This window comes from Staurois parvus, unplaced genomic scaffold (assembly GCF_062004578.1).
Source record: "Staurois parvus isolate SC_StPar_1 unplaced genomic scaffold, SC_StPar_1.0 ptg001357l, whole genome shotgun sequence".
Classification (NCBI taxonomy): Eukaryota; Metazoa; Chordata; class Amphibia; order Anura; family Ranidae; genus Staurois; species Staurois parvus.
Window position 1 is genome coordinate 322501 of NW_028319153.1, and position 12500 is coordinate 335000.

The window sequence follows — 12500 nt, forward strand, 5'->3', positions numbered from 1 at the left end:
CAAGCAGTAAAGGAAAATATGGATTTATTAAAGTATTCATTGTTGAAAAAAAAAAATGTTAAATTGAAAAAAAAAAATTAAAATAAGCTATATGCTGTGTACACACCATGGATTCTCGTAAATAGTTTGTTTTACAAGCAGTAAAAGAAAATATGGATTTATTAAAGTTTTCACTGTTGAAAAAAAAAATTAAATTGAAAAAAAAAAAAGGTAAAATAAGCTATATGCTGTGTACTCACCATGGATTCTATTAGTTTGTTTTACAAGCAGTAAAGGGAAATATGGATTTATTAAAGTTTTCTTTGTTGAAAAAAAAATATGTAAATTGAAAAAAAAAATGTTAAAATAAGCTATATGCTGTATACACACCGTGGACTCTCTTAAATGGCTTGTTTTACAGGCAGTAAAGGAAAATATGGATTTATTAAAGTTTTAATTGTTGAAAAAAAAAATTGAAATTGAAAACAATTTTTTTTAAAATAAGCTATATGCTGTGTACACACCGTGGATTCTCTTAAATAGTTTGTTCTACAAGCAGTAAAGGAAAATATGGATTTAATAAAACTTTCATTCTTGAGAAAAAAATTGAAAAAAGCTATATGCTGTGTACACACCTTGGATTCTATTCGTTTGTTTTACAAGCAGTAAAGGAAAATATGGATTTAATAAAGTTTTCATTGTTGAAAATAATTTTTTTTAAATAAGCTATATGCTGTGTACACACCATGGATTCTCTTAAATAGTTTGATTTACAAGCAGTAAAGGAAAATATGGATTTATTAAAGTTTTCACTGTTGAAAAAAAAAACAAAATTAAAAAAAAATGGTAAAATAAGCTATATGCTGTGTACACACCATGGATTCTCTTAAATAGTTTGTTTTACAAGCAGTAAAGGAAAATATGGATTTAATAAAGTTTTCATTCTTGAAAAAAAAAATTGAAAAAAGCTATATGCTGTGTACACACCTTGGATTCTATTAGTTTGTTTTACAAGCAGTAAAGGAAAATATGGATTTCTTAAAGTTTTCATTGTTGAAAAAAAAAAAATTGAAATTGAAAAAATAATGTTAAAATAAGCTATATGCTGTGTACACACCGTGGATTCTCTTAAATAGTTTGATTTACAAGCAGTAAAGGAAAATATGGATTTATTAAAGTTTTCATTAAAAAAAATTTAAATTGAAAAAAAAAAAATTGATGTTAAAATAAGTAAGGGTATATGTAAAGGCAAAGCTTTTTTTTTCTTTAAGTTTTGGGTAGGGTGGTGAAGGGTAGTTCAGTATTTATGCTTACAATAACATGCTGATACGTCCTGTAAATGTTCAGAAAATTGCCCAAAATTTGGAAATTTGAGGTGCTGAAGAAGAGTTTTGACTACAAGGCATCTATAAAATTAGATTTTTGTTGCATTATAAAAAAAAGGAAGCTCATAAAAACTATTTTATACTGTTTAAAAAATAACCTTCCTTCTGCGACTTTCCCCTGTATGTATTGCAATACTCATTCAGGTATACAGGTGTACCTCGGTTTACGAATGCCTCGGTTAACGTAATTTTCGGTTTACAAATGAAAATCCATTGAAAATAACAATTTTTTTTTTCACAATACAAATGGAATAATTGGTTTTCAATGCATTTACAAATTTTTTTTAATCATGTCCCTGTACAGTATTTATGCCTGTATTTGTGGTTGGGATTCGAACCAATGACCCTAGTAGTGCTAGGTGGAAGTGTTAACTATTTAGCCACTGTGCTGCCCGTGATCGCTGATTGGCCTATCAGTACTCACATGAGCAGTAGTAAGCAAGATGTCACTTCCTGACATCATTGCTTAATACTTGTGAAATCTGTGAACGATCACAGAGATCACATGGTACAAGACCATTCACAACAGCCTTGTACCATGTGACAAGCTGTGACCAATCACAGCTCTCACAGTATTTCTCAATGGCTGCAGGAATGCAGCCAGAGAGAAGGAGAAATTATTGCTTCTATAGCCATTTATAAACGTCCTCCCGCATTCCCTGCCTGTGCCTGGGAGCGCGCAGCACCGAGATCCGGTCCCCGCTATGTCCTCCAGACACAGTGGAACACTGATCGCTGTTCGGGACCTCTGTGTGAGATCCCAATCATGTGACCACTGATTGGCCAATCAGAGATCCCAATCATGTGATCACTGATTGGCCAATCAGAGATCCCAATCATGTGATCACTGATTGGCCAATCAGTGATCACATGAATAGTAGTAAGCAAAATGTCACTCCCTGACATCATTGCTTACTACTAGTGAAATCTGTGAATGATCACAGAGATCACATGGTACAGGACTATTCACAACAGTCTTGTACCATGTGACAAGCTGTGACCAATCACAGCTCTCACAGTATTTCTCAAAGGCTGCAGGAATGCAGCCAGAGAGAAGGAGAAATGATTGCTTTTACTGCCTTTATGGGTGTAAAAGCAATCAGTGCAAAAAAAAAAAAAAATCTTCATCACCCCCCACAAGTAGTACAGTGTCACTATGGTGACACTGTACTGCTAGGGTGATGGTATGTTTTTAAAAAAAAAAAAACATAAATAATAATAAAAAATTAAAATAAAAATGTAAAAAATTTTTTAAAATGGCTATAAACTAATTTGGGTTATTTATTTATTTTTTTTACTAAAAAGAAAACTGAATACATTTTGGCCAAGATTTATGAAGAAAGATTATTTATTTGCAAAATTTTATATGAAAAAACGCTTTTTTTTTTTTCAAAATGTTTGGACTTTTTTATTTATATAGCAAAAAATAAAAATCCCAGTGGTGAATAAATACCACTAAAATAAAGTTTTATATGTCTCAAAAAAATGCTAAACAATTCATATGGGTACAGTGTTGCATGACCGCGCAATTGTCATTCAAAGTGTGATAGCACTGAAAGCTGTAAAGTGTCCGGACTGCGAGGGGGTGAAAGTGTCTGGACTGGAAGGGGGTGAAAGTGTCTGGACTGGAAGGGGGTGAAAGTGTCTGGACTGGAAGGGGGTGAAAGTGTCTGGACTGGAAGGGGGTGAAAGTGTCTGGACTGGAAGGGGGTGAAAGTGTCCGGACTGGAAGGGGGGGGAAGTGTCCGAACTGGAAGGGGGGGGGAAAGTGTCCGGACTGGAAGGGGGTGAAAGTGTCCGGACAGGAAGAGGGTAAAGGTGACTGGACTGGAAGGGGGTGAAAGTGTCTGGACTGGAAGGGGGTGAAAGTGTCTGGACTGGAAGGGGGTGAAAGTGTCTGGACTGGAAGGGGGTGAAAGTGTCTGGACTGGAAGGGGGTGAAAGTGTCTGGACTGGAAGGGGGTGAAAGTGTCTGGACTGGAAGGGGGTGAAAGTGTCTGGACTGGAAGGGGGTGAAAGTGTCCGGACTGGAAGGGGGGGGAAGTGTCCGAACTGGAAGGGGGGGGAAAGTGTCCGGACTGGAAGGGGGTGAAAGTGTCCGGACAGGAAGAGGGTAAAGGTGACTGGACTGGAAGGGGGTGAAAGTGTCCGGACTGGAAGGGGGGAAAGTGTCCGGACTGGAAGGGGGGAAAGTGTCCGGACTGGAAGGGGGTGAAAGTGACTGGACTGGAAGGGGGTGAAAGTGACTGGACTGGAAGGGGGTGAAAGTGACTGGACTGGAAGGGGGTGAAAGTGTCCGGACTGGAAGGGGGGAAAGTGTCCGGACTGGAAGGGGGTGAAAGTGTCTGGACAGGATGGGGGTGAAAGTGTCCGGACTGGAAGGGGGGAAAGTGTCCGGACTGGAAGGGGGGGAAAGTGTCCGGACTGGAAGGAGGGGAAAGTGTCCGGACTGGAAAGGGGTGAAAGTGTCCGGACTGGAAGAGGTTAAGTAGAAAGTCACATAGTGAAGGTTATTTATTTACTATGTCTTTATGATTTGGCAAGATGCAAACTTGTTATCTTGATTGAAATCGTTTTATATTAAATGCATTTTGAATACTAGTTTGATTAAAAAAACAAAATCTATTTTTATAGTTGTTTCGTAATTAAGATCTTTACCAGATTAAAAGTCCCGATATGCATTTCTAAATGTTGGGTATTTTTCTGAAGTTTTTATTGCTTTGTCTCTGCTGGAGAGATTAATCTTCTCTGGTAATTCTTATAATCATTAACAGAAAATAATTGGAAAATCCAAATTTTAGAGTTGTCCCCAGAACAAAAGGTGAAAGCAAATCGTTTATGAGGGTCACCTGTTCCGATGATGACTGTATAAGTGGGGAATATACTTGAATGCAGGGGCGGACTGACAACTCATGGGGCCCCCCGGGCAATAGGGGATCATGGGGCCCCTGTGTCCTTGCCCAAACTCAAAAAAGCCTATGAAAAAGGTACTAGGGGCATCTCATGGGGCCCCCTACTGACCCTGGGCCCTCAGGCAGTGCCTGACTTTCCAAATGGTCAGTCCGCCCCTGCTTGAATGGTTGTTTTTTTTTTAAATAGAATATAGCAAAAGCTTTATTTACTGGCATTCTCACTTCAATCTACTTTATTTGATAGAGTCCCAGTGGAGCCTGGAAGAAAAATTGTCACTCTTGAACTTTAGATTCAACAAGAGAGTGCTGGTTGACATGTTCGTGTGGAATGATGACCGGGAGTCCAGCAAGCACATCATCTATGTAAGATGTTCCTTGTTATGTTAGTTCAGGCTAAGCATGCGTATATATTTCATGCTAAAGAGGTTCTCTGCGTGTTGAGGGTAGCAAAGTCATGAAAGAAGGGGAGCCTTCGCATAAATGCAGACCAGCTACTCTTCCAAGAGCTGGGTTGGTCATCCCTGCTCGATGGTTAGCCAAGACATCTTGCCTTCTCTAATGATTTTGTAGCCCAACTGACCTGCACATTTCCCTGCTAAGCAGTGCAGTTGGTTGACCTGTGCCATGCCCCTTCACGCTTTGCTGTCAGCACTAAGGTTTGCCATGTTGGTAGATATCAACCAGTGGAATTAAGCCACCTAAAACTTCAAGTCAAAACATCTTGGATGGTCGAGAAGGAGCAGCAGGGTCCTTGAAGACGATGGTCGAGAAGGAGCAGCAGGGTCCTTGAAGACGATGGTTGAGAAGGAGCAGCAGGGTCCTTGAAGACGATGGTCGAGAGGGAGCAGCAGGGTCCTTGAGGACGACGGTCGAGAAGGAGCAGCAGGGTCCTTGAAGACGATAGTCGAGAAGGAGCAGCAGGGTCCTTGAAGACGATGGTCGAGAAGGAGCAGCAGGGTCCTTGAAGACCAGTCTATCTTCACAAGCACCACAGCAAAGGCTGGCGTGCCCTATCAGCAAGGAGAAAAGCGAGAGTTTTTTGAGTTAGTTAATATGTATGAACAGGGCCGGATCTAGCCTACCTAATCTGGGGGTGCATTATAAAAAGTCAGGGGGCATAATATCAACAGCATGACAGAGATGCAGGGAAGCAGCACTTTCCATTCACTCAGCGCAATTCTGTACCACAAATTACAGCCCAGAAATAAAGTCTAACAGGAGGAGCAGAGGGAGTCCTCATCCCTGTTTATATCAACTGTCCCCATCAGAGTGCACCCTTACATCAGGTGTCCCCATCAGAGTGCCCCCTTACATAAGGTGTCCCCATCAGCAGGCCCCCTTGCATCAACTGTCTGCATCAGAGTGCCCCCTTACATCCTCATCAGAGTACCCCCTTACATCAACTGTCCACATCAGAGCCCCCTTTACATCACTTGTCCCCATAAGAGTGCCCCCGTACATCAACTGTCCACATCAAAGCCCCCTTTACATCACTTGTCCCCATCAGAGTGCCCCCTTGCATCAGCTGTCTGCATCAGAGTGCCCCCTTATATTAGGTGTCCCCATCAGAGTGCCCCCTTACATCAACTGTCCACATCAGAGCCCCCTTTACATCAGGTGTCCTCATCAGAGTGCCCCCTTACATCAGGTGTCCCCATCAGAGGGCCCCCTTGCATCAACTGTCTGCATCAGAGGGCCCCCTTACATCCTCATCAGAGTACCCCCTTACATCAACTGTCCACATCAGAGCCCCCTTTACATCAGGTGTCCTCATCAGAGTGCCCCCTTACATAAGGTGTCCCCATCAGCGAGCCCCCTTGCATCAACTGTCTGCATCAGAGTGCCCCCTTACATCCTCATCAGAGTACCCCTTTACATCAACTGTCCACATCAGAGCCCCCTTTACATCACTTGTCCCCATAAGAGTGCCCCCGTACATCAACTGTCCACATCAAAGCCCCCTTTACATCACTTGTCCCCATCAGAGTTCCCCCTTGCATCAGCTGTCTGCATCAGAGTGCCCCCTTATATTAGGTGTCCCCATCAGAGTGCCCCCTTACATCAGGTGTCCTCATCAGAGTGCCCCCTTACATCAGGTGTCCCCATCAGAGGGCCCCCTTGCATCAACTGTCTGCATCAGAGGGCCCCCTTACATCCTCATCAGAGTACCCCCTTACATCAACTGTCCACATCAGAGCCCCCTTTACATCAGGTGTCCTCATCAGAGTGCCCCCTTACATAAGGTGTCTCCATCAGCGAGCCCCCTTGCATCAACTGTCTGCATCAGAGTGCCCCCTTACATCCTCATCAGAGTACCCCTTTACATCAACTGTCCACATCAGAGCCCCCTTTACATCACTTGTCCCCATAAGAGTGCCCCCGTACATCACCTGTCCACATCAAAGCCCCCTTTACATCACTTGTCCCCATCAGAGTTCCCCCTTGCATCAGCTGTCTGCATCAGAGTGCCCCCTTATATTAGGTGTCCCCATAAGAGTGCCCCCTTACATCAGGTGTCCTCATCAGAGTGCCCCCTTACATCAGGTGTCCCCATCAGAGGGCCCCCTTGCATCAACTGTCTGCATCAGAGGGCCCCCTTACATCCTCATCAGAGTACCCCCTTACATCAACTGTCCACATCAGAGCCCCCTTTACATCAGGTGTCCTCATCAGAGTGCCCCCTTACATAAGGTGTCTCCATCAGCGAGCCCCCTTGCATCAACTGTCTGCATCAGAGTGCCCCCTTACATCCTCATCAGAGTACCCCTTTACATCAACTGTCCACATCAGAGCCCCCTTTACATCACTTGTCCCCATAAGAGTGCCCCCGTACATCACCTGTCCACATCAAAGCCCCCTTTACATCACTTGTCCCCATCAGAGTTCCCCCTTGCATCAGCTGTCTGCATCAGAGTGCCCCCTTATATTAGGTGTCCCCATCAGAGTGCCCCCTTACATCAACTGTCCACATCAGAGCCCCCTTTACATCAGGTGTCCTCATCAGAGTGCCCCCTTACATCAGGTGTCCCCATCAGAGGGCCCCCTTGCATCAACTGTCTGCATCAGAGTGCCCCCTTACATCCTCATCAGAGTACCCCCTTACATCAACTGTCCACATCAGAGCCCCCTTTACATCACTTGTCCCCATCAGAGTGCCCCCTTGCATCAGCTGTCTGCATCAGAGTGCCCCTTATATTAGGTGTCCCCATCAGAGTGTCCCCTTACCTCAGGTTTCCCCATCATAGTACCCCCTTACATCAACTGTCCACATCAGAATGCCCCCTTATATCACTTGTCCCCATCAGAGTGCCCCCTTACATCAGGTGTCCTCATCAGAGAGCCCCCTTTCATCAACTGTTTGCATCAGAGTACCCCCTTACATCAACTGTCCACATTAGAGCCCCCTTTACATCACTTGTCCCCATCAGAGTGCTCCCGTATATCAAATGTCCACATCAGAGCCCCCTTTACATCACTTCTCCACGTGCCCCCGTGCATCAACTGTCTGCATCAGAGTGCCCCCTTATATTAGGTTTCCACATCAGAATGCCCCCATACATCAAGTAAGCCTTGTTGTAGGTATAGCGTCTTGTGAGTATCAGACAGGAGTGCAGCTTTAGAGATTAATAAAGAATTATCCTTAGACAGCTCCCAACTGGCTGCATTGTTGGACAGGACACCCCTCCTCCCTCCATAGCTGTCCGGCAACGCAGTTAGCAAGGAGTCAGCTGCTGAATGCTGAGAGTTGCTGGAAGATGTTAAAAAGAGCGTTACAACAAGGAAGTGAGATGCTAATACTAGCCCTGGAGACAAATGCTCCCCTGACCCCTAGCAGAGTCCTTCCCTGGAGTGACGGGTCAGGAATTGGATTGCAGCAATGAATCTATGTGTACTGATCCAATGGGAAGTAGGCCTTGTTGTAGGTATAGCGTCTTGAGTATGAGTCTGGTGTGCACCTTTAAAGATTATTACAGAATTATTAAACCCAAGACTTGCCTTAGACAGCACCCAATTAGCTGCGTTGTTGGACAGGGCACCCCTCCATCCAGGGCTGTCCTAATGCATGGGCCAGGTGCGTGGGGGCCCCATGATAATCTTGCAATACATCATACTTGCCAACTGTCCCGGATTTGCCGGGACAGCCACTCTTTTTACTAAGCTGTCCTGGGATGGCCTGGGCAGAGTCCCAGAACCTGTACTGTGCCCTTCTGACTACCCCTGTACTGTGCCCTCCTAATCCCAGTATTGTCCCCTCCGTACTCCCCCTGTACTGTGACCTCCTGATTCCAGTATTGAGCCCTCCTGACTCCCCCTGTACTGTGCCCTCCTGGCAACCCCCTCCATAGTGTGCCCTCCTGATCCCAGTACTATGCCCTCCTGACGACCCCTTTACTGTGCCCTCCTGATCCCAGTATTGAGCCCTCCTGACTTCCCCTGTACTGTGCCCTCCTGGCAACCCCCTCTTTTGTGCCCTCCTGATCCAAGTATTGTGCCCTCCTGACTACCCCTGTACTGTGCCCTCCTAATCCCAGTATTTAGCCCTCCTGACTCCCCCTGTACTGTGCCCTGCTAATCCCAGTATTGAGCCCTCCTGATCCCAGTACTATGCCCTCCTGACTATCCCTTTACTGTGCCCTCCTGATCCCAGTATTGAGCCCTCCTGACTCCCCCTGTACTGTGCCCTCCTGGAAACCCCCTCTTTTGTGCCCTCCTGATCCCAGTATTGTGCCCTCCTGACTCCCCCTGTACTGTGCCCTCCTGGCAACCCGCTCTTTTGTGCCCTTCTGATCCCAGTATTGTGCCCTCTTGACTCTGTCCCCTGTACTGTGCCCTCCTGACCTCCCCCTGTACTGTGCCCTTTTGATCCCAGTATTGTGCCCTCCTGACTCCCCCCCCCCCCTGTACTGTACCCTCCTCGTCCCAGTATTGTGCCCTCCTGATCCCAGTATTGTGCCCTCCTGAACCCCCCTGTACTGTGCTCTCCTGAACCCCCCTGTACTGTGCCCTCCTGATCCAAGCATTGTGCCCACCTGACTCCCCCTGTACTGTGCCCTCCTGATCCCAATATTGTGCCCTCCTGACTCCCCCTGTACTGTGCCCTCCTGGCAACCCCCTCCATAGTGTGCCCTCCTGATCCCAGTACTATGCCCTCCTGACGACCCCTTTACTGTGCCCTCCTGATCCCAGTATTGAGCCCTCCTGACTTCCCCTGTACTGTGCCCTCCTGGCAACCCCCTCTTTTGTGCCCTCCTGATCCAAGTATTGTGCCCTCCTGACTACCCCTGTACTGTGCCCTCCTAATCCCAGTATTTAGCCCTCCTGACTCCCCCTGTACTGTGCCCTGCTAATCCCAGTATTGAGCCCTCCTGATCCCAGTACTATGCCCTCCTGACTATCCCTTTACTGTGCCCTCCTGATCCCAGTATTGAGCCCTCCTGACTCCCCCTGTACTGTGCCCTCCTGGAAACCCCCTCTTTTGTGCCCTCCTGATCCCAGTATTGTGCCCTCCTGACTCCCCCTGTACTGTGCCCTCCTGGCAACCCGCTCTTTTGTGCCCTTCTGATCCCAGTATTGTGCCCTCTTGACTCTGTCCCCTGTACTGTGCCCTCCTGACCTCCCCCTGTACTGTGCCCTTTTGATCCCAGTATTGTGCCCTCCTGACTCCCCCCCCCCCTGTACTGTACCCTCCTCGTCCCAGTATTGTGCCCTCCTGATCCCAGTATTGTGCCCTCCTGAACCCCCCTGTACTGTGCTCTCCTGAACCCCCCTGTACTGTGCCCTCCTGATCCAAGCATTGTGCCCACCTGACTCCCCCTGTACTGTGCCCTCCTGATCCCAATATTGTGCCCTCCTGACTCCCCCTGTACTGTGCCCTCCTGATCCCAGTATTGTGCCCTCCTGACTCCCCCTGTACTGTGCCCTCCTGATCCCAGTATTGTGCCCTCTTGACTCCCCTCTGTACTGTGCCCTCCTGATCCCAGTATTGTGCCCCCCTGACTCCCCCTGTACTGTGCCCTCCTGATCCCAGTATTGTGCCCTCCTGACTCCCCCTGTACTGTGCCCTCCTGATCCCAGTATCGTGCCCTCCTGACTCCCCCTGTACTGTGCCCTCCTGATCCCAGTATTGTGCCCTCCTGACTCCCCCTGTACTGTGCCCTCCTGATCCCAGTATTGTGCCCTCCTGACTCCCCCTGTACTGTGCCCTCCTGATCCCAGTATTGTGCCCGCCATACTCCCCCTTCATTGTGCCATTTCTGCCAACTACCCATGCCAACCCACCCCCTGTACTGTGCCCTTTTTATTGATTAGTCTTTGATTTGTGGCATGTTTTCTGATTGTTAGAAATCAATGTTTTTAAAGTACTAGTAAATACAGGTATATGTTTAATTCTATCAGCTAATTATACTTTAATTCTTGAGAGTAGGGGCGTAAATTGCAGGCAGGCTGGCAGGAGTTCCAGTGCATTACTTTGCCCAGGGGCCCATGATGCTATTAGGCAGCCCTGTCACCATCCTCTATAATTGTCTGACAACACAGCTAGCAAGGAGACGGCTGCCAAACGCGTAACAATGAACTATGCCTTTCATGAACACACCTTACACATGGCACACTTTGCTTGGTAAGCTTTCTTCAGTCCACATGACCATGAAAGGTCCAACGTTTGAGATTCCTCCAACCCCCACCCAAGGCCAAAGGTTCTAATTCACTGCTCACACCACTGCGATTTAAAATCGTGTGATTTGTATGGAATTTCAGTGCAATTTCAGCATGATTTCTGAAGACTTTATCGCTGCTTGTGAAGATTTTCAACGATTTCTTGCAATTTGCAGTGCGATTTCCATTATATTCTATGTATGTGAAATCTCAACAAAACTGCAGAAAAAGTCATGATAGAACTACTTTAGAAATCGTGCCGCAGCAAATCGCACACATTAAGACGCTGACATTCACATTCATTAGATGCGATTTCAGGCGCAATTCGCAAATCGCACCTGAAATCGCACCGGTATGACAAGGCACTAAGTCTTCCCCTACATCACCCTCACCTTCTGAAGAATTACCAGTTTGCTGGTTAGTCTTAGCAGATGCCATTGCCAGGGCTGCTGTTAGAAACCACAGGGCCCCATACAGCCAACCTGACTGGGCCCCCTTCCCCAACAAGAAAAAAACACAGTTTACTATGCTTCAGTTATGAACGAACACAGTATGTGATGGGTACTAATCACTAATTGTGTCCATTCATGAAAGGAAAGGGCTGGTAAACTGGACACTTCCTCCATTCTCCATCCTGAACCTGGTGGGAAGGAGAAGAGGGAAGCCAGCAGCATTGCAAGAGTGAGGGACCTAGGCAGCAGGGGAAACATATTGTGCACAGGGAGGGTGATGGGTGTGGTTGGGGGGGGTTTGGGCAATTTGTGGAACTGATCCCCTTTATGGCTATCAACTGGCTGTAATTTCCCCCCGCTGTGCCTATCACTTTCCCTGCCCACATCCTATTCACCCAGCTGCCTGGGCCCCCCTGCTAGCCTGGGCCCCGTACAGGAGAATTGGTGGTACCCTGGCCATTGCTCCTTAGGCCTCTTGCACATGGGCACTTAAAAATGCCATATTTTTAGGCACGCAGGCGTTTTTTTTCTTACGATCTAAATGCAGGCCATTGTTTTTAATGGCCCTGTATTCAATAGCATGTAAACCTGCGCTGCGATTAGATCAGGAAAAAAATACAAAAATCTTTATTGCTGGACAGTATTCTATGCGCACATGCATGTATTACACAAATGATGAAAATTTGGAAGACTTTATACAGATGTGTATGCATATGTGCAACAACGCGCAAGTACGTGTGTAACGGAACCGGACCCTGACTGCGCTAGGGTATTTCCGTTAGAATCCCGCTTCCCTGTCCGAACACAGATCCACGGACACCACCGCTGGCCATACAAGACGAAACAGCACCAGATTTGTCTTAAAACAGGAAGTGGATTGCTTTATTTTAACATAGATACAAGATATATACACAGGGCTGGGAAATACACCCAGGAACAGGAAATACATCAGCAGGCCGTCCCATCAGGGGGAAGGTCTGCTGGAAACACCCCCCACCAAGCCAGTACAAACACATAATAGAACAATGGGATACACCAGGTGGGAGCAGACAATACACAAACCCATACATCCCATAATAGTTTGCTGGGCAGCAAGACACACAATAGAACAATGGGAT

General features: G+C 46.6%; 1 protein-coding gene across 2 annotated transcripts in view; it reads left to right on the top strand.

The window, feature by feature from the left end:
- MMEL1 (membrane metalloendopeptidase like 1) overlaps positions 1–12500 on the top strand; it is a 275311-nt gene that overhangs the window by 179044 nt on the left and 83767 nt on the right. For both annotated transcript variants that reach the window (XM_089661636.1, XM_089661635.1), the window contains exon 7: positions 4521–4639. In XM_089661636.1, the coding sequence (XP_089517762.1) occupies positions 4521–4639 (119 nt within the window). The remainder of the gene's footprint in view (positions 1–4520; positions 4640–12500) is intronic.